Source organism: Tamandua tetradactyla, chromosome 11 (assembly GCF_023851605.1).
Source record: "Tamandua tetradactyla isolate mTamTet1 chromosome 11, mTamTet1.pri, whole genome shotgun sequence".
NCBI classification, from domain to species: Eukaryota; Metazoa; Chordata; class Mammalia; order Pilosa; family Myrmecophagidae; genus Tamandua; species Tamandua tetradactyla.
This window is the reverse complement of record NC_135337.1, coordinates 74,508,143-74,530,437: the sequence shown is the minus strand read 5'-3', so window position 1 is coordinate 74,530,437 and position 22,295 is coordinate 74,508,143. Positions and strand designations below refer to the sequence as shown.

Here is a 22,295-nt window from a genome sequence, read left to right as displayed (position 1 = left end):
AATCAAGAGAGTGCATGCACATTTGCTCACAAAGTTGACTGTTTTCTTAGGTAACGGTAACACTTCAAGGTTTCCTGAAACATACAGAATATAGATTCAGCATTGGTATGTTATAGGGAAAACAGTGTAGATAATCATTCAAAGAAGTTTCATAAGGCCTATTAAGTGGCTTGGCCATTCTTCACCACTCCAGGAGGTTTTCCTTCCAGATTGATCTCTGGTCATGTAGGCTACTATGTTCTTAAACCTCTGGGTTTATTTCTCTTCTCCTAACCCTTGGTTGCCACAGTGTGTGTGTGTGAGAGTGTGTGTGTGTGGTTTTTTTGATGGGGGCACTGGAAATGCTTTGGGATTCTTGCTCTGAGTAGCAATTAGATAGAGCAGAGAGTTGAAGGAAGTTGAAATGGTTAAAGCTTCAGACCCTGGAGTCAGAGAGTCCTGGGTTAAAACCTCAGTTTTTCTCTTAAAGTGAGTGAACTTGGACAAGTCACATCTGTTCTCTAAACTTCAGTTTTTCACTTTTTGTAAAATGGGTGAGGGAAAATCCTTACCTCAATGGGTTGATGCAAAATTTAAATTAAAATTTGTTGGCAGTGTGCCTAGCACAGTGTCTAGTGTGAGTTGGCTATTTTTATGGGGAAGACTGAGAAAGATCACTAGAGTTCGGGATTTAATTTATCAATGCATGGTGTCATGGTTAGGCACATGTGTCAACTTGGCCAAGCTGTGGTACCTGTTTGTCTGGTTGGGCAAGTGCTGGCCTGTCTGTTGCAATGAGAACATTTCATAGAATTAGATCATGATCGCATCAGCTGCATCCACAGCTGATTCCATTTGTTATCAGCCAAAGGGGAGTGTCTTCTGCAATGCGTGATGCTTCATCTAATCACCAGAAGCCTTTTAAGGATGATTCGGAAGAGACAGGCTCCATTCCTGCTTCGGCTGGTGAGTCTTTCCGTGGAGTACATCCAGACCCTCCACCAGAGTCGTCGGCTTCAGTCTGCCCTGAGGATTTTGGGCTCTGCATTCCCATGGTCACATGAGACACTTTTATAAATTTTATATTTGCAAGTGTTCCCTGTTGATTCTGTTTCTCTAGAGAACACTAACTAATGCATCTTGGTACCAGGAGTGGTTCTTAAGAAACAGAATCTTAAAAATGTTTTTTTATGAATGGTTTTCTACTCTGACTGGACTCTAAGACACTAAGGACTCTGATTCCCATAATCAGAATGACACTCCCAGTCCATGGAGTGAGTTGGCAAAAGAGATAGTCAAAATATCATCATTTGATTCTCCTAATGCTTCGCTTGTACAAAGTCAGGCTCTGGGGGATGGTGTTTTTGACACCTTTACAGAGTTTTGTAGAAATAAGAGGTATAGCGATGTTGGTTGGTTGTTGTTAGATACACTGGCTACATTAAAGAGTGAAAGGGATGGGCTTAAGGCTTCAAATGAGAAGCTTAAGTGCTGTCTGAAAGATGTAGGTGTTTCTATGAGTATCCTGAAGGAAAATCTTATTTCCTGTAGCTGTAGACTTGAGATCTCTGAAAATCAGACTCAGAATCTTATTGTTAGAGCAGCAACTTTACAATGTAAACTGAAATCTCAATCTTGCATGGTGTCTGCCATTAAAGTGAGGGCATTGATTAGAAAGGAGTTGGACCCTGAAAAATAGGATGGTGACATATGGATTGATAGTGATGTCGGGAGTGAGGTTTAAACTCTAGATCATGCTGAGTCTTCTCTAGATAACCCTGTAATAGTTTGCCCTGAGGAAATAGTCGCCCCACCTCCAGCCTGCCTTGAGGAGTTGGCCACCCAACCTCCTCCTGAAGGGATTAGCCCTAGAGTGATTAATCCTGTTTCACCAGATGAAACTGCAAATGAAGGCCCTGAAGCAAATGGCTTGGAAAATATTTCTAATTCTTTTCATGACCCACCCCCACCACCCCTCATTTCTTCTAGACCTATAACTAGACTAAAGTCTCAACAGGCCCCTAAAGGTGAGGTACAGAGTATCACACATGAGGAGGTACGTTATACTCCAAAAGAACTGTGTGAGTTTTCCAACTTATAAGACAGAAATCAAGGGAATGTGTCTGGCAATGGATTTTAAGGGTGTGGGATAATGGTGGGAGGAATATAAGGCTGGATCAGGCTGAATTTATTGATATGGTCCCACTAAGCAGAGATTAGAGTGGTTAGAAAAGGTATTATAGTTTGTTTGGATGGTTGGTTGAAACATGGATCAAAAGGTGGCCAACATTACCTGAGGTTGAAATGTCAGGACTGCCCTTGTATAATGTAGATGAGGGGATCCAGAGGCTTAGAGAGATTGGAATGTTAGAGTGGATTTATCATGCAAAGCCTGCTCTTACACCCCAGGAATGTTCAGAGGATGCATCTTTTACCAGAACAGTGAGAAACAAATTTGCGAGACTAGCGCCATCATCCCTAAAGAGCTCTGTGGTTGCACTTCTCTGTAGGTCAGATATTACTGTAGGAACTGCTGTCACTGAGCTGGAATCCTTAAACACAATGGGGATGACAGGATCCCAAGTTAGCAGAAGCCAGGTGGCAGCACTTAATCGCCAAAGACAGGGTAGAGCATGGCTATTATAATAGACAGCAAATTCAAAGCAGGCATCAAAATTATATGACACACAGAGATTTGTGGCATTGGCTAGTAAATCATGGGGTACCTAGAAATACAACAGAAGGGCAGTCTACTAAATTCTTTTTCAACCTGTATAAATGAAAGAGTTCTAGGTCAAGTGAACAGAAGTCTAACTTGAATTACAAAAACACAGAGTCATGGCTCCTTAATCAATTTACAGACTTGAAACAGTTTACAGACCCAGAACCCCTTGAATGAAGGGGAGGCCAGGTCCCTTTGGGAGGGAACCCTGTTACACTGCCACAAATTTATACTGTTAAATCTTCCTCCAAGGGTGGCTCAGCAGGTAAGAGTGCTTGCCTGCCATGCCCGAGGACCCGGGTTTGACTCCCGGTGCCTGCCCATGTAAAAAAAAAAAAAAAATCTTCCTCCAAGCCTTCCCCAAGGAGACTGATGGCCTTTTACCAGGGTAACTGTGCATTGGGTGAAAGGAAATTATCAGATATTTCAGGGATTCTTAAACACTGTTTCAGAAGTGACATTAATTCCAGGGGACCCAACACGTCATTCTGGACCACCAGTCAGAGTGGGGGCTTATGGAGGCCAGGTGATCAACAGAATTTTACTCAAGTTCATCTCACAGTGGGTCCAGTGGGCCCCCGGACCCATCCTGTAGTTATTTCCCCAGTTCCAGAATGTATAATTGGTATAGACATACTGAACAACTGGCAGAATCACCACACTGGCTCTCTAACTCATGCAGTGAGGGCTATTATGGTAGGAAAGGCCAAGTGGAAGCCACTAGAACTGCTGCTACTGAGCAAAATAGTAAATCAGAAGCAATACCGGATTCCTGGAGGGTTTGCAGAGATTACTGCCACTCTTAAGGACTTGAAGGATGCAGGGGTGGTGATTTCCACCACATCCCCATTCAACTCTCCTATTTGGTCTGTGCAGAAAACAGATGGGTCTTGGAGGATGACAGTGGATTATCCTAAGCTCAACCAGGTGGTAACTCCAATTGCAGCTGCTGTTCCAGATGTGGTATCATTGCTTGAGCAAATCAATACATCCCCTGGTACCTGGTATGAAGCTATTGATCTGGAAAATGCTTTTTTCTCAATAGCTATTAGTAAGGAACACCAGAAACAGTTTGCTTTCAGCTGGCAAGGTCAGCAATATACTTTCACTGTCCTACCTCAGGGGTATATCAACTCTCCAGCCCTATGTCATAATCTTGTTCGCAGAGACCTTGATCATTTCTGCCTCCCACAAGACATTACACTGGTCCATTATAGTGATGATATCATGTTTATTGGACCTATTGAGCAAGAAGTAGCAACTACTCTAGATTTTCTGGTAAGGCATTTGTGTGTCAGAGGATGGGAGATAAATCCAACAAAAATACAGGGGCCTTCCACCTCGGTGAAATTTCTAGGTGTCCAGTGGTGTGGGGCATGTCGAGATATCCCTTCTAAGGTGAAGGATAAGTTGCTGCATCTGGCCCCTCCTACGACCAAAAAAGAGGCACAATGCCTAGTTGGTCTTTTTGGATTTTGGCGGCAACATATTCCTCATTTGGGTGTGCTACTCTGGCCCATTTATCAAGTGACCAGAAAAGCTCCTAATTTTGAGTGGGGACCTGAACAAGAGGAGGCTCTGCGACAGGTCCAGGCTGCTGTACAAGCGGCTCTGCCACTTGAGCCGTATGATCCAGCAGATCCAATGGTGCTGGAAGTGTCAGTGGCAAATAGAGATGCTGTCTGGAGCCTTTGGCAGGCCCCTATAGGAGCCCCCTATCACAATGCAGACCCTTAGGATTTTGGGCAAAGCCTTACCATCTGCTGCAGATAACTACTCTCCTTTTGAGAAACAGCTTTTGACCTGCTACTGGGCCTTAGTAGAGACTGAACGTTTAACCATGCGCCACCAAGTTACCATGAGACCCGAGTTGCCTATCATGAGCTGGGTGTTGTCTGACCCACCAAGCCATAAAGTTGGGTGTGCACAGCAGCACTCTATTGTAAAATTGAAATGGTATGTATGAGATAGGGCCAGAGCAGTTTCTGAAGGCACAAGTAAGTTACATGAAGAAGTGGCCCAAATGCCCATGGTCTCCACTCCTGCCACATTACCTTCTCTTTCCCACACCACTTACCAAGGCTGACCTGGCTACAGCCACTGCTGAGTGCCCAATCTGCAGCAGCAGAGATCCACACTCAGTCCCCGATATGGCACCATTCCCCAAGGTGACCAGCCAGCTACATGGTGGCAGTTTGATTACATTGGACCACTCCCTTCATGGAAGGGGCAGCAATTTGTTCTAACTTGAATAGATGCATACTCTGGACATGGGTTTGCTTTCCATGCACACAATGCTTCTGCCATAACTACCATCCATGGGCTTACAGAATGCCTTATCCATCGTCATGGTATTCCACACAGCATTGCTTCTGATCAAGGAACACACTTCACAGCAAATGAAGTGCAGGAATGGGCACATGCTCATGGAATTCTCTGGTCTTACCATGTTCCCCATCATTCAGAAGCAGCTGGATTGATAGAATGGTGGAATGGCCTTTTGAAAACTCAAGTATGGTGCCAACTAGGTAGCAATACCAGGAAAGGCTGGGGTAATGTTCTCCAGGAACCTGTATATGCTCTGAATCAGCATCTTCTGTGTGGTGCCAGGATCCATGGCTCCAACGAAGGGGTGGAAATGGGAGTGGTACCACTCACTATTACCCCTAGTGATCCACTAGGAAAATTTTTGCTTCCTGTCCCTGCGACCCTGAGCTCTGCTGGTCTACAGGTTTTAGTTCCAAAATGGGAAGTGCTTCCTCCAGGAGAAACAACAATGATTCCACTGAACTGGAAGTTAAGATTGCCACCTGGTCACTTTGGGCTACTTATGCCACTGGATCAACAAGCCAAGAAGGGGATTACATTATTTTCTGGTGTAATTGACCCTGACTATCAGGAGGAAGTAGGACTGCAACTACATAATGGAGGTAAAGAAGAATTTTCTTGGAATATAGATCTCCTAGGGTGTCTTTTAGTACTACCATGCCCTGTGATTAAAATCAATGGAAAACTGCAACAACCCAATCCAGGCAGGACTACCAAGGGCTTGGAAACTTCAGGAATGAAGGTTTGGGTCACCCCATCAGGCAAAGAACCACGGCCAGCTGAATTGCTTGCTGAGGGTAAAGGGAGCGTGGAATGGGTAGTGGAAGAAGGTAATGATAAATATGAACTTTGATCACGTGATCAGTTACAAAACTGAGGACTGTGATGCTGTTTTGTTCCTGTTATACTATTTAAGTTGTAAGAGATCAAGTTTAAGAATGACTATTACCCGAGGACTTGCACCCTATTTGGAAGAGAGTTAATGTGTTTCCAGTATATGCAGGACAGTTGAGTATTATCAGGTAAAAGAAAAAAAGTGTGTTTTATTGTTTTCATTTGGAAATTAGGTATGGTTTAAGGTGATACATATACCTGCCAAGTTGACAAGGGGTAGACTGTCATGGTCAGGGACATGTGTCACCTTGGCCAAGTGGTGGTACTTGTTTGTCTGGTTGGGCAAGTGCTGGTCTGTCTGCTGTAATGAGGACGTTTCATAGAACTAAATCATGATCACGTCAGCTGCATCCACAGCTGATTCCATTTGTAATCAGCCAAAGAGGAGTGTCTTCTGCAATGCGTGATGCTTCATCTAATCACTGGAAGCCTTTTAAGGAGGATTCAGAAGAGACAGCTCCATTCTTGCTTTGGCTGGTGAGCCTTTCCTGTGGAGTTCGTCCAGACCCTCCATTGGAGTTGTTGGCTTCACAGCCTGCCCTGTGGATTTTGGACTCTATGTTCCTGAGGTCATGTGAAACACTTTTATAAATTTTATATTTGCGCGTGTTCTGTGTTTATTCTGTTTCTCTAGAGAAACCTAACTAATACATGGGGGTGGGGGGAGGAGAAAGGGAGAAGAGAACAGAAAGAGAGGAGATATAATGCAATTTATCAGGTGCAATGAAAGAAGGTGATAAGAGATGGAAGACAGATGGTGGGGAAAGAAAGAAAAGAGATGGACACACACACACCATATACAGTGAGAAAGCAATTAGAGCAATTTCTCCTCATTTTTGAGGAAAGCAAAAGTTAGAGGCTTGCCACACTGTTCTTATCATCAAGTGGCAGCAACTCAGCAGAAAAGGCTGTGATGTTCTGTCAGCATTGAGCAACTCTGGTTCCACCCTCCCTTTCTTACACACTCTGTTATTGAAAACCCAGGGGAAGAAGTAAAGGTTCCTCTGTTTGAAACACAGAACCACAGCACAATGTGGGGCTTCTGCTTAATGCTCGTCTGGGGTAAGTATGCTGCTGAATAGAGGGCTGTGGGTGACCTGGGCTGGAAAAAGGCTACAGAGAGAAATGGGGCCATAAGCAGCCCAGTCAAGGGGTCATAATTCCAGGCTGGGCGATGGAAACACCTTCACTATGGACTTTTCACAAAACCCACTCAACAGAGGGAATTTCTTCATAGTCACTCATTTGACATGTGTATTTCGGGTGCACCTACTATGTGCCAGGCACTGCACCAGATCTTGGGGATACAACAGCAACAGACAAGCATTCCCACTCTCATGGGACTGACACTCTGGAAGAAGGGGGAGGCAGACAGAAAAGAAGCCACTACGATAACTGCAACCATTTACCTAGCTCAGTTATATGTTCTTTAAGTGCACAAATATATTCAATCTTCACAACATTTTTGTGATATTGAATCATTTTAACCTCATTTTACAGAGAAGAAAACTGAGGCACAAACAGATTAAAGAACTTGCCAATGACCATTTAGCCAGTAAGAGGTAGAGCCAGGACTTAAAGCCAGGCAGTCTGGCTCCAGAGTGTGTGTACTTTATGACTATTACTTGTTAAATAATAACTAAAAATATGAATTTCAAGAAGGGATAGTGCTGTGAAAGCAGCTCTAATAGAGTGACTGGAAACTATGTTCAAGGGGAAAGTCAGGGAGTTCTTTTGTGAGAAGACCTCAACAATGAGATAGAGCACCCAAGTCTGTTCTCTTATTTCTTCCTCTTCAGGCATCAGTTTGTCTTGGTATTATTTATCTTCATGTTGCTGGTTTTCTTTATTTGTCCTGATTGTTTGGGTTGTCTGTCCAAATTTAAGAATGGGAGATGTTTTGCTTTTCTGTTGTGCAGTGCTGTTGTATAGTGAGTTTATTTCCCTTATTTTAAAGAAATGGAAATTGAGTCACAAAGGGATTCAATAACTTACCCAAGGCCACACATCCAGAAATTGGTGAGGCCAGATTTTAAACCCACGCATTTTGACTCCAATGTCTGCATGTTTAAATGTAATGTAGTGTCATTTCAGATATAACAAGCTAAGCTGAAAGGCAAGAAAGGTTTTTATTTGGGGTCTTAGAATCACAATTCAGGGAGCATAGATTCAGGTAGAAACTCAAATTGTGTCTCATCTTGGCACTGCCAAGCAAGGGTTTATAAAGAACAAGATTGGATAAGTTGTTTGTGATGGGTGGTTACTTGGGACACTCCAATTGTCTTCCAGGTTAGATAGTTTACCAAGTTATCTATCCTGCGGTTTGTTTATGGTGCCCGGATGGTCTTAGGGTTTTGAGGGACATTGTTGCTTGAGGCTTTGCATACTCTGAACTTAGCAGTATCTGGCTGAGAGTTGCTAAGAGTCACCTACAGAATGATGTCCCAACTCCATTTTAAATCTCTTAGCCATAGTGACTGTTCTTTGTTTCTCTCTTTTACAGCTTGGTTGCCTCTAAAATAATTAATGTGCAAGAGGATTTTAGTTAGTGGTAATGAATGAGATTGCTTGGAGTCTGGGTCTGTGAAACGTGTTGACGGCCAGGCTTCCCTAGAAGGAGCATATGGGGAGATGGTTATAGGCTTGTGGGCCCCAAATTCAGGAGCACAGAGTTGTTGCTTTGGGACGTCAGCACTGGTGTAAGCCCTTATCAGCCTTTATTCTGCACTTGAAATAGATCAGCAAAGAGCAGTGATGATAATGATGATAATGGTGGTGGTGCCGATGATGATGGTGATGGTGATGATGATGGTGATGGTAACAATGGTGAGATGATGATGGTGATGGTGGTGATGGTAATGGTGATAGTGACGATGATGGTGATGATGTTGATGATGATACAGATGATGGTGATGATGGAGAGGAGGATGATGGTGGTGATGATGGTGATGCTGATGGTGATGATGGTGATGGTGATGATGATGATAGTGATGATGATGGTGATGGTGATGGTGATGATGATGACGGTGATGATGGTGATGTTGATGGTGATGATGATGATAGCAATGATGATGGTGATGATGCTGATGATGATCGTGATGATGTTGCTGCTGATGATAGTGATAATGGTGATGGTGATGGTGATGATGATGGTGATGATGAGGACAGTGATGATGATGTTGATGATGATGATGATGATGATGGTGATGGTGATGATGATGGAGACGAGGATGATGGTGATGATGGTGGTGATGATGACGATGGTATGATGACAAGGGAGGGGAGCTGAATTCTGAGGGTCTCCACTGCATTTTAGACATATTTTAGTAATCATCTAACTCCTCAAGAAATTTTAAAACCAGAGGTATATTGGGTATCTCCTTATACATTATATGTCTGTGTGTCTGTGTTTTATGCATAAAAGAGTAAGATTTCTCCATCTTTCCCCAAGGATAGAAGTTTGCCTCCTTGGGGGAGATATTGCCCCTGTTGAAAATGCATGCTTTAAGGTATATTTTTGAAAACCATTTGAAAAAAACATGATTGGAAAACAAACAAAAAAGCAAAGTGGGGAGAAAAAAAGAATGATTGCTGTGACGATTATATGAAATAATTTATTTGCCCCTCCATTGGGTCTTTGAGCTAAGCCCATCAAGTCTATTTCTCTGAAGTCAGGCCAGGGGTAGTTTTCAGGTTGAGCCCCAAGAGCTTTTTATTGGTGCCTCTCTTTTCTTCTCTCCACAGGGTGCTGTTTTATGAACAGTTTGGAGATGCTAATAGTACTCACAGTGGAGCCAACAGTAGAGGGTAAGTTTTGGTCAAGAAGAATTCATATGACTGATGAGTTGGAAGAATGACTTCTGGGGAGGAGAACTCTTCTGTCCTAGGAGCCCAAAGAACATGTCTATGCTTACTGTGAGCTAATTATGGCAGAGCAAATGTTAACATCCAGGTCTCCAGGTTCCCACTTGTTTTGGTTTGCTAAAGCTGCCAGGATGCAATATACCAGGAATGGAATGGCTTTTAAGGAGGGAATTTATTAGGTTGCAGGTTTATAGTTCTAAGGCTGTGAAAATGTCCAAATTAAAGCACCAACAAGAGGTTACTGTCACTCAAGAAAGGTTGAAGCCGTTCAGAACACGTCTGTCAGCTAGGAAGGCATGTGGCTGGCATCTGCTGGTCCTTTGCTCCTGGACTCCATTGCCTTCAGCCTCTTCCTGTGGGGGTTCCTCACCTGGCTTCTCCCAGACTGGGTTTCTCTCTTGGCTTCCCTTGACTCTCTCTAGGTTCTGGCTTATTTAACATCTCATGGGAATGCACATGGTAATGTCTGTGGGGCTCTGCCCATGTCTAGGCATCTGCTCTCTCTGTCAGCACCCAAGCATCTCCAAACATCCATGTCTCTGTAGTTTTGAAGCAGCTGTTCTCCAAGAGTCTGCATCTGATTTTTCTCTAAAATGTTTCCACTTTTAAAGGATCCCGGTAAATTAATCAAAACCCACCTTGAATGGGCAGAGTCACACATCTCCATCTAACCAAAGGATCACATCCACAATTGGGCGTGCCACATCTTCGTGGCAAAAGGTCACAACCACAAAATTGGGAATGTCATATCTCCATGGAGATAATACAACCAAAACGGTTTCCACCCTACAATATTGAATCAACATTAAAGGGAATGGCTTTTCTGGGTTACACAACACTTGCAAACTAGCACACCACTCCAGGTTCTTTCTCTTGTGCCTTGGATTTGCTATGTGACATCAGATAATTTATCTAACTCTCTGATCTGCAGTTTTCTCGTCTGTGAAGTGCAGATAACAATGATTCTTACAGGGGATGCTGTGAGGCTTAAATGAAAAGAAGTGACTTTGTAAGACACTCAGTATATGGCAGGTGTTTCATAAGTTGTAGCATAGTGGGAATGATGGAATTTACTCAAACTGCAATTCACATGTGGGGAAAAATGTAAATTCATTTTCCACAAGTATTCTTACTTTCCACATAAACCCCTGATGGCTAGAGGAGGGCTTGTTAGTTACTACTGGTCTCTGGGCATCTCAGTCTATATTGTATGAAGAGTTAATCCTTCAAATTTTCTCCCACTTCCCTTGCTCTTCCCAAAATGGTGCCTGGGTGTTTGGGGAGGGAAAGTTATTGGATCTTAGAGCCACGAGGTGGGGAGCAGCTGGGCTCTGGATAGGTGTCTTCTCTTTCTGTAAGTTTCTTAAGTGTCTCACTACTGCCTAGCCCTGAGGAAAGGCTGCAGGAGAGGGAGAATCCCAACAGGTCTTCCTCACCTCATCCTCCTCTCTATTGTCCTTCCTGTGGGATAAACATTTCCTCTAGATCATTTCCTTAGTCCTTTCTATACTGCAGTGGAATGAAAACTCTATGCTCCAGTCCTCCAAGCCTGGCTTCTTGGAATGTTAAATGAAAAGACTCTAAGTGCTTTAGAACATCTTTTACTTTTTCACAAGTCTTTGCTTTCAAGACCCTTGTCTTGTGAGTAGCTAAAAAATCCAATTTTGGTATTTAAAGCAGGACACTAGTGTTGTGCTCTTGTTTTGTTTCTGCTGTTAAAAGAACTCATCTTCCCCAGCGAGATGGAATCCTTTGGCAGAATGGAGTTGGGGGGGGGGGTCACACCCATGAGTAGAAAAGAGAGAATCACATCAATCTATTTCCAGAAAGGTCATCCTTGATAAAATAGCATTCATTTTTATTGAGCCCTGGAAGCCCTTGGACAGTGAAGAGACCAGGTACAGTGTAGATAAGTTATCTGGGCAATTTATAAATGAGAATTCAAAGGACTTAGCATTTTGGAATTATCTGAAACTATAGGGATTGAAAATGCCCAAAGGGGAGAATTCACTGAATTTTACACTTACGCCATGTGCACTTCTCTCCCTAAAACTATTTAAGCATTCAAAAATAAATAAAATAGTGTAATAACTTCCCCAACATATCCATCACGTTGCTTCAACACTTGATAAGTTTTGTGAGGCCTATTGTTGAGCAGTCCAATAGAACTTTCTACACTCATGAGAATATTCTAGATCTGAGCTTCCCAATTCCATAGCTACTAGTCATGTGTGGCTGTCGAACACTGGATTACGGCTGATATGTCTGAGGAGCTGACTGCTCAATTTTATTTTATTTTAATATATTTAAGTGCAAACAGCCACGCATGAATAGTAGCCACCATATTAGACAATACAAAAGTGTACATTGCATGATTACATTTATGTTAAAAATGGTGCAAATTCATAAATATGTTTATATTTAATAATATATTTATTATGTCTAGCCTTGATGGATTCTAAGCTCTTGACAATGGTTACCTTTAGATATTTGGATAAGATAGGGAATACATTCACTTTTTTTACAAAGCAGTTTTATTGAGATATATTCACATGCCATGCAATCCATCCAAAGTGTACAATCAGTGGCTTTTAATGTAATCACAGAGTTGTGCATTCATCACCACAATCAATTTTAGAATATTTTCATTACTCCAAAAAGAAAAACCGCATACCCCTTAGCAGTCACCTCTCAATCCCTCTAACTTTCCCCAGCCCTACATAATCACTATTCTAATTCTGTCTGTATAGGTTTATTTATATTTAAATTTTATATAAATTGAAATCATACCATATGCAGTACTTTGTGCCTGGTTTCTTTCACTTAGGATAATGTTTTTTTTTAATTATTGTTATTATTTTTTCATTAGAGAGGTTGTAGGTTCACAGAAAAGTCATGTAAAAAAATACAGCATTCTCATACCCCGCCCCCAATTGTTGACACTTTGCAATAGTGTGGTCCCTCTGCTACAACTGACGAAATAATACTGATATGCTGCTGTAAACTATAGTCCATATTTTACATCAAGTGTATTTTCTCCCACATGCCACCCTATTATTAACACGTTGTAATAGTGGTGTACATTTGCTAGAATTCATGAAAGAACGTTCTTATATTTGTACTATTTATCACAGTTCTTTATCCACAACAGGGTTCACTCTGTCATACAGTCCCATGGCTTATCTTTTAGGTTTCCTTCTTGTGAAAAATAAGACCAAAAACTTCCCCTTTCAACCACACTCACCAACATCATTCACCACAGTTAATTACACATGCAATAATGTGCTACTATCACCAGTATCCACTTCCAAATATTTATGTTCATCCTAAACAGAAATTCTTCACAGATTAGGCATCAGCTCCCTTTTCTCCACCTCTATTCTGTCCCCTAGCAAGCTGTACTCTAGATTCTAACTCTAAGAGTTTGCCTGCAATTAGTTCATATCACTGAGACCATACAGTGTTTGTCCTTTTGTGTCTGGCTTATTCCACTCAGCATAATGTCCTCAAGGTTCATTTATGGTGTTGCATGTTTCAAGACTTCGTTCCTTCTTACAGCTGAATACTATTCCATCGGGTGCACAAACCACTCATTGTTGATGGACATTTGGGTTGCTTAAATCTTTGGCATTTGTGCATAATGCTGCTATGAACATCAGTATGCAAATGTGAGTTCATGTCCCTGTTTTCACTTCTTCTGGCAATTTACTTAGCAGTAAGATTGCCAGATGATATGACAATTCTGTACTTAGCTTCCTGAGGAAACACCAAACTGTCTTCCACAACAGTAGCACCATTTCCCATTCCCAACGGCAGTGAATGAGTGTACCTATTTCTCCACATCCTCTCCACACTTGTAGTTTTCTGTTTTTAATTTATAATGGCCTTTCCAGTACAATGTGAAATGATATCTCCTTGTGGTTTTGATTTGCATTTCCCTGATAGCTAATGATATTAACCACCTTTTCATGTGCTTTTCAGCCATTTGTATTTCCTCTTTGGAAAAATGTCTATTCAAGTATTTTGCCCATTTTATTATTTATTTTATTTTTTTCTTTTTACATGGGCAGGCACTGGGAAACAACCTGGGTCTCTGGCATGGCAGGAGAGAATTCTGCCACTGAGCCACCATGGCCCACCTCCATTTTATTATTTTTTTAAGTTTATAATTTGAGCTTTAACTTTTTATCACATTGTAAAAGCTGTATCATTATACAATCATCTTTAAGAAACCAGGCTACTGGAACACAGCTCTACGATTTCAGGTACTTCCCTCTAGCCACACCAATACCCTATAAACTAAGCGACATCGATATAATTTGTAACAATAATCTCCAGGATAACCTCTTGACTCTGTTTGAAATCTCTCAGTCACTGACACTTTATTTTTTTCTCATTTCTCTGTTCCTCCTTTTGGTCAAGAAGGTTTTCTCAATTCTTTGATGCTGGGTCCTGGCTCATCCTGGGCTTTCTGTCCCACGTTGCTAGGGAGATTTACACCCTTGGAGTCATGTCCTGCATGAGGGGGAGGGCAGTGAGTTCACTTGCCATGTTGGCTTATAGAGGCCACATCTGGGCAACAAAAGAGGCTCTCTGGGGGGTGACTCCTAGGCCTAATTTTTTTCTTTGGGGGGGGCTTTTGGTATTTGTTTTTGTTTTCTTTTAAATTGTACAATATAACATATACAAAGGAAAAAAACAAGAAAGCAATGGTTTTCAAAGCACTGTTCAATAAGTATTTACAGGACAGATCCCAGAGTTTGTCATGGGCTACCATACCATCATCTCATATCTTCTTTCTAGTTGCTCCAGAACATTGGAAGCTAGAAGGAATATATTTATTTTTTATCGTGACTTTTTTTTTCTTTTTTGTGAAAAATAACATATATGCAAAAAAGCAATAAATTGCAACAGTGCAATAACTAGTTGTAGAACAGATTTCAGAGTTTGGTATGGGTTACAATTCTACAATCTTATGTGTTTACTTCTAGCTGTTCTAAGATACTGGAGATTAAAAGAAATATCAATATAATGATTCACACTCATACGTTAAACCCTACCTTCTCTGTATAACTCCACCATCACCTTTGATCTTTCTTCCACTCTTTAGGGGAATTTGGGCTGTGACTATTCTAACTTTTTCATGTTGGGGGCTGTCAGTAATAAGGGATAGAGAGAACTAGCTGATGTTCTGGAAAGGCTGGCCCATCTAGGTTTCAGGACTTGTCTGTCCAGGGGCCTATCTGGAGATTGTAGGTTTCTGGAAAGTTACCCTCGTCTTTCGCACATTTTTTTTTTTTTAACATGGGCAGGCACCGGGAATCGAACCCGGGTCCTCGGGCATGACAGGCAAGCATTCTTGCCTGCTGAGCCACCATGGCCCGCCCTCTTTTGCACATTTTAAACTTGGGTTGTTTGTCTTTTTATTTTTGAGTTGCACATTTCTTTATCTCTTCTGGATATTAAACTGCTTTAGATATAGTTTCCAAATATTTTCTCCCATTTAGTAGGCTGCTTTTTCACCTTCTTGATGAAATCCTTTGAAGCACAAAGTTTTTAATTTTGAGGAGGTCCCATTTATCTATTTGTTTTTCATTGCTCATACTCCGGGTATAAAGTATAAGAAAATATTGCCTACCGTATGTTTTTGAAGATGTTTCCCTACATTTTCTTCCAGGAGTTTTATGGTTCTGGTTCTTATATTCAGGTCCTTGATCCAGTTTGAGTTAATTTTTTGTATAAGGTATGAGATAGGGGTCCTCTTTAAATCTTTTGCATATGGGTATAGAATAGAAGAGACGATTTTGTCCCAGTTGAGTGGACTTGGTGGCTTAGTGAATTATCTGTTGGCCATAGATGTGAGGGTCCATTTGTGAACTCTCAGTTTAATTCCATTGGTAAATATATCTATTTTTATGCCAGGACCATATTATTTTGACCACTGTAGCTTTGTAACATGCTTTAAGTCTGCCCACCAACTTCATTCTTCTTTTTCAAGATGTTCTTGAAAATTTGGGGCACCTTAGACTATTTTGGGCCCCTTAGATTTCCAAATAAATTTGATAATTGACTTTTCCATTTCTGAAGAGTAGGCTGTTGGAATTTTGATTGGGATTGTGCTGAATCTTCAAATCAGTTTGGGTAGAATTGACATTTTAACAACATTTAGTCTTCCAATTCATGAAGAAGGAATATCCTTCCATTTATTTAGGTCTTCTTTGATTTCTCTTGGCAATGTTTTATAGTTTTCTGTGTACACATTCTTTTCATCCTTGGTTAAATTTATTCCTAGATATTTGATTCTTTTAGTTGTTATCCTAAGTAGAATTTTTTCTTGATTTCTTTCTCAGATTGTTCCTTACTAGTGTATAGCATCATTACTGATTTTTGTGTGTTGATTCTGTATCTTGACACTTTGCTGAACTCATTTATTAGCTCTAGTAGCTTTGTCATAGATGTTTCAGGACTTTCTACATAGTGGATCATGTTGTCTGCAAATGGTGAAAGTTTCACTTCTTGCTTTCCAAATTGGATGCCTTTTACTTCTTTTTCTTGCCAAATTGCTCAAGCTAGAGCTTCTAGCACAATGGAGAATAACAATAATGACAGTGGGCATTCTTGTCTTGTTCCCAATGTTAGAGGGAAAGCTTTCAATCTCTCACCACTGAGTACAATGTTAGCTGTGGGTTTTTCCCTTTATCATGTTCAAGAAGTTTCCTTCTATTTCTATCTTGTGATGCACTTTTATCTAGAAAGGGTGATGGATTTTGTCAAATGCCTTTTGTGCATCAATTGAGATGATCATATGGTTTTTCCCTTTTGATTTGTTAATGTGGTATATGACATCATTAGATTTTCTTGCATACCTGGGATGCATCCACCTGGCCATGGTATATAATTATTTTAATGTGCCATTGGAGTCTACTTGCAAGTATTTCGTTGAGGATTTTTGTATCTATATTTATTAGATTGGCGTGTAATTTTCTTTTCTGGTAGTATCTTTATCTAGCTTTCATATTAGGGTGATATTGGCTCCATTGAATGAGAAAGTGTTCCTTTCTCTTCAGTTTTTTAGAAGAGTTTGAGTAGGACTGGATCAATTGTTCTTGGAATGATTGGTAGAATTCACCAGAGAAGCCATCTGGTCCTGGGTTTTTCTTTGTTGGTAAGGTTTTGATGACTGATTCAATCTTGTTACTTGTAATTGGTCTGTTGAAATTTTCTGTTTCTTAATCAATGTAGTTTGTTCCTATTTTTCTAGGAATTTTTTCCATTTCAACTAGTTTGTCTCATTCGTTGACATACAGTTACTCATAATACCTTCTTATGCTCCTTTTTATTTTTGTGGTGTCAGTAGTAATGTCCCCCCTCTCATTTCTGATTTTATTTGTTTGCATCTTCTCTCTTTATTTCTTTGTCACTCTACCTAAGGATTTACCAATTTAATTGATCTCAGAGAAAAACTTTTGGTTTTTTTAGTTCTCTCTATGCTTTCTTATTCTCAATTTAATTTACTTATGCTCTAAAGTTTATTGTTTCTTTCCTTATGATGGCTTTGGGATTAGTTTAGTGTCCTTTTTCTTGTTCTTCCAAGCATACATTAGGTCTTTGGTTTTAGCTCTTTCTTCTATTTTAATGTCAGCATATACCTCTACAACTATACGTCTCAGCACTGCCTTCACTGCATATCATAAGTTTGATATGTTGTGTTCTTTTCACTTGTGTCTATATATACTGAATTTTCTTGCAATTTCTTCTTTGATTCACTGGTTGTTTAAGAGTTGCTATTTAGTCTCCACATATTTGTGAACTTTCCAGTTCTCCACTTATTATTGATTTCTAGCTTCATACCATTATGATCAGAGAAAGTGCTCTGTGTATTTTAATCTTTTAAAATTTATTGAGAGTTGTTTTGTGACCCAACATGTGGTCTATTCTGAATGATCCAGGATAGACTTGAGAAGAATGCATATCCTGCTGTTTCAGGGTGCGGTACTATGTATGTGCCTATTAGGTCTAGTACACTTATCAAATTATTTAAATTCTCTGTTTCTTTATTGTGATCTTCTTTCTAGATGTTGTATCTATTGATAATAGTGGTGTATGTAAGTTGCCATCTGTTATTGTAAGGACATCTATTTCTCCCTTCAGCTTTGCCAGTGTTTGCCTCATGTATTCTGGGGTATCTCAATTGGGAGCAGTAATATTTGTGATTACTATTTCTCCCTGGTGAAAAATCTCTTTTACTAATATGTGGTGTCCTTCTTTGTCTCTTATAATGGTTTTGCATTTAAAGTCTATTTTGTCTGATATTAGTATAGCTACGCCAACTCTTTTTGGTTATTATCTGCATGGAATTATTTTCCCAACTTTTCACTTTCAACCTATTTGTGAATTAAACCTTGGGCCAGCATCTCAAGCTCTTCACTTTCTCACCTGGTTCATGGGGGTTAGGAGACCCCCCAGCATGAGATCCCCTGATGGGACTGTAGTGAGGTGCAAGGACAAATAGAGCTGTTGAGTGTGTGAGTTTTGGATTCCTCCTTCTTCCTTGCTTTGAGTTTTGTTTCTGGTTCTCGTTACCAAGGTGTCCTAAAGTATTTGAACAGATTTCCCAGGACCTCCGTTTCCACGACTGATAATGAGGGCAGGAAAAGTACTAACCTCACACAGGTTGAGATTAAATGAAAAAATGACACAGGCAGTGCTTTGAATAATGTTGACAGTGGCATTTTTATAATTATTCTATTCTGCGTAAGGGAAACAAATGATGAGGTTCTCATTGGCTGGCAGCAGCTGGGTTCAAGGCTGGTAGCAATGAGAGTAAGTACAATAACCAGGGATCCTGCACTCTCTCCCAGCTTGGGTCCGTTCTAGTATGCTATGGGCGCTCCGACTGGTGGCATTTCCACGGGCAGGAGACTTGAATTCCCAACATCTGTTTGCAGAACCCTAAGATGCAGTCCTAACTTTTGCCTTGAAGTAGGGTGACCAGCTGTCCTGATTTGCCTAAGACGGGGGTGTTTCCAAAGGCTGGGGACTTTCAGTTCTAAAGGCAAGAATATCTTGGCCAATATGGGAACTCACCCCTCCTTGAAGCACCATTTTTGGGGACTGGAGAAAATGCATGTGAGGAGCCGGGTTCGACAGCTGCCTCCAAAATGGAAGCTCGTCTTCTATTTTGAGAAAGTCACTTGCCTTGCTGAGTCTTATTTTCTGTTCTGCTCAAATTAAGACCTTTCCTTAAGTTGTTTTGCTGATGATGCGTATCTTAAGAATGTGTGTCTTGGTCCTGGTCCCCGCCCCCTCCTCGCTCCCTCCTCACTCCCCCCCTCCCCCCGCAGTCTGTCCTCCCTGAAGCAGCCAGAAGGCGGCGCCCATGAGCCCCGAATCATAGCCTGTCCCACTTCCACCTGCAGCCCTCCAGGGCTCCCACAGGGGGGAAAAGCTGCAAGTCATCCTGTAGTCCCCCAGGCCCTGTAAACCCTGCGCCACCCCTCTCCCTGCCTTCATCTCACTCTCTCTTTTGCTCCCTCAGCTCCAGCCTCACAGCCTCCTCACTGCTCTTCCAACTCACCAGGCAGGGTCCCTCCCCAGGGCTTTTGCACTGCTTTGTCCTTAGTCTGGAATGCTCTCTCCCTGCATATGCACATAGCTCCCTCCCTCGCCCTTTTAAAAAAAAGTTTCTGATCATGTGTCCCTTTCTTAATGAAGCCTTCTCTAAGCACTTTATTTAACCCTGTATCTCCTTTCCTCAGTCAACCCAGATTATCAGACAAAAGGGCAGAGACTTTTGTCTGTCTTTTTCCTCTGCTGAACCCCAGTGCCTGGAACAGTGCCTGACACAATAATAGGTGCTTGATAAACATTTGTGGAATGAATGAAAGACTGGTTATTTGGGCCATGCATGTCTTGGGATGTTACATACTAATTGACATTTGGATTGAATCTTATTTGACCTGACTTTATTTCATTACTTAAATGCATGAGAAAAGAATGTTTTGCATCTCACTTACCTTAAATGGCCCAATAAATCAGCTCCAATCTGTTAATACCTTACTTAGTGTCAGACACCATACTGAGCTCTTTAATTGCATCTCAATAACCCTGTAGAGAGGATACCATCACTGTTCTTATTTTGCAGAAGAGAAAAGTGACTCACAGAGTGGAAGTAACATGTCAAGTTTACACAGTTAGCAAATGCTCAACCCCTGCTGGCCTTTATGCCCTGGGCACTTTCAAATACAGGGTGTATCACAGATATTCTTCTATGAGATCATGAATAAATGACAGATAGCAGCTGGCTGGATGCTGGGGTCTTTTGAGCCTTGAAGACCTGGGTTTCTTTTGTTCCCAGTTTCAGCATTGCAGCCTCCTCCAAATAGTGCTCAAAATATGTATGTTTGTGCACATCCATATTTTGTTTGTGATTCATTCATTCAGTGATATTTGCATTCTATGGGCATAGGCAATAAAAGGGGACTGAATCTAAACCCGGGTAGGGAACTGGAAAACTTTCTTGAGGAAGTGACATTTTCTTTGGTGCATAAGGATGTGTTGAATTTATCCAGGCAAAGGAGTTGGTAGTGGGAGGGGCATGCCAAGTAGCTGAAACAGGAGGTGCAAAGTGCCTGGGGCTGGAAGGAGTTTGAGGAACTGAGAAAAGGTGGTTGATTTGTTGATTTGGGAGATGTGCTAGAAAGGTTGGCAAGGGACCGGGGTTCACAGGGCTGGCTTGTTCTGGTTTTGGGTGATTTGAGCTGTCAGCAATTGAACTAGAGGAAGAGGGTGATGCTTGCAATGGACCCAAGTGATAATTAGGTGGAAATCTGCAAAGAGAAATGTCACCTCCACAGATAAAAGAGGAACCTGGAAATGAGAAGAGAGATACAGTCTGAGGTATTGTGCAAGGAAGGGAGATAGACGTGCACTTGTAAGGAGGGAAAGCCTGGCTTCCAAGACCAATGCAACAAACCCAAGAGTGAGAAATGCTAATAATGATCCCTTGCATTTTGTTGGCACTTTATGAAGCGTTTTCCCATGCTTTCCCATCCTACCAATTGCGTCTGCCACAAATGTTGGCATTATCCTCTGACTTCTCTCTTTCCTTCAAACTTCATATCTAACCCATTGGCAAATCCTGTGGGCATTTCCTTCAAACTAAAACCCAGAACTCATCCTCTCCGCTGCTTACACTCGGGTTGCAGCCACCATGGTCATTCGCCCGGACCAGTGCAAGACATCATCCTTGGTCATCCTTCTTCTTTCTCTCTGTAGTCCACTCTCTACCCAGTGGCCTAAGGGATACTTTTAATATCTAAGTCATGGCATGTCCTTTCTCTGCCCAGAGCCCTCCATGGCTCCCATCTCTCTTTGGTGAAAAAAAAAAAAAAACAAAAAAACAGTCATCAACGGTCTACCAAATTCTGTATGAGGTTTGAATCATCTCCCTTTCCTCATCTCCTCCTGCTCTTCCCTCACCCACTCTGCTCCAACCACACTGGCCTCCTTGCTGTGAAATCACAAGGCACAGACCTGCCTCAGGACCTTTGCCCCTGCAGTCCCTTCTGCCTGGAAAGCATTTCCCGAGATACCTGCATGGATCCCTCCCTCACTTCTTTCATGTCTTTACTCAAATGTCATCTCCTCAGTGATGCTCTCCCTTGCTGTGCCTTTTTAAATTGTACTTCCTTCCGCTGTCCTGCCCACCACAGTCCCTACCAGCTCCTTCTTGCTTCATTTTCTCTATAACTTCGGTCTTTTATTTTATTTACTTGTGCTTTGTTGCCTTCCCCAACCTTCCCCCATTAGAATGAAAGCTCTGCAAGGGAGGTTATTTTCATTGATCCCGTGAGTTTTTATTGAGCACCTACTGTATACCAGCCATTGTTCTAAGCACGGGGGACACAGCAGTGAACAAGACAGACATAAATCCTTGAGTTCAGGAAGCTCACAGTCCATTGGGGGCGAAAGACTTGCAACAACTTCTTATAAAAGCCTTTACAGCCCCATGGGATTGACAACATCTTTCTGACCAAAAGTGGGGAAACAAATGTAATGAAACATGGTGTCAGTAGCTAAGAGAGTTCAATAATCAAGAGGCTATTCTGGAGGCTACTCTTATGCAAGTTTCAGCTAGATATTGCTAACTGCCATGGTTTGCGAAACTCTAACCAACATCATGCCTGTTAATTCTAAAGAATACTTATGGCTTTCTTTGAGATTCTACAAAAGCTTCATGCGCTATGATTACTTTCCAGAAATCTGCAACCTCCAGATGGCTCCTAGGCCAGATAAGTCCTGAAATGCAGAGGGGCCAGCCTCTCCAGATCATCAGTTAGTTCCATCCCCCATCCCATATTATTATTACTTTTTAATAAACTTTTTAAAAATTGTGAAATATAGCATATATACATAAAAGTAATAAATTCCCAAGTACATTTTGATAAGCAGTTATAGAACAGATTTTAAAGTTTGGTATGGGTTACAGTTCCATGATTTTTTTTTT

At 41.4% G+C, this 22,295-nt stretch overlaps 1 protein-coding gene across 1 annotated transcript in view; it reads left to right on the top strand.

Moving 5' to 3' along the window:
• Window positions 1-6,902: 6,902 nt before the first annotated feature.
• The window catches only part of ADGRE1 (adhesion G protein-coupled receptor E1), a 117,920-nt gene continuing 102,527 nt past the window's right edge, over window positions 6,903-22,295 (top strand). Inside the window, exons 1-2 of the mRNA XM_077120913.1 lie at window positions 6,903-6,985; window positions 9,668-9,730. Of these exons, the coding sequence (XP_076977028.1) occupies window positions 6,955-6,985; window positions 9,668-9,730 (94 nt within the window). The 5' untranslated portion in view covers window positions 6,903-6,954. The remainder of the gene's footprint in view (window positions 6,986-9,667; window positions 9,731-22,295) is intronic.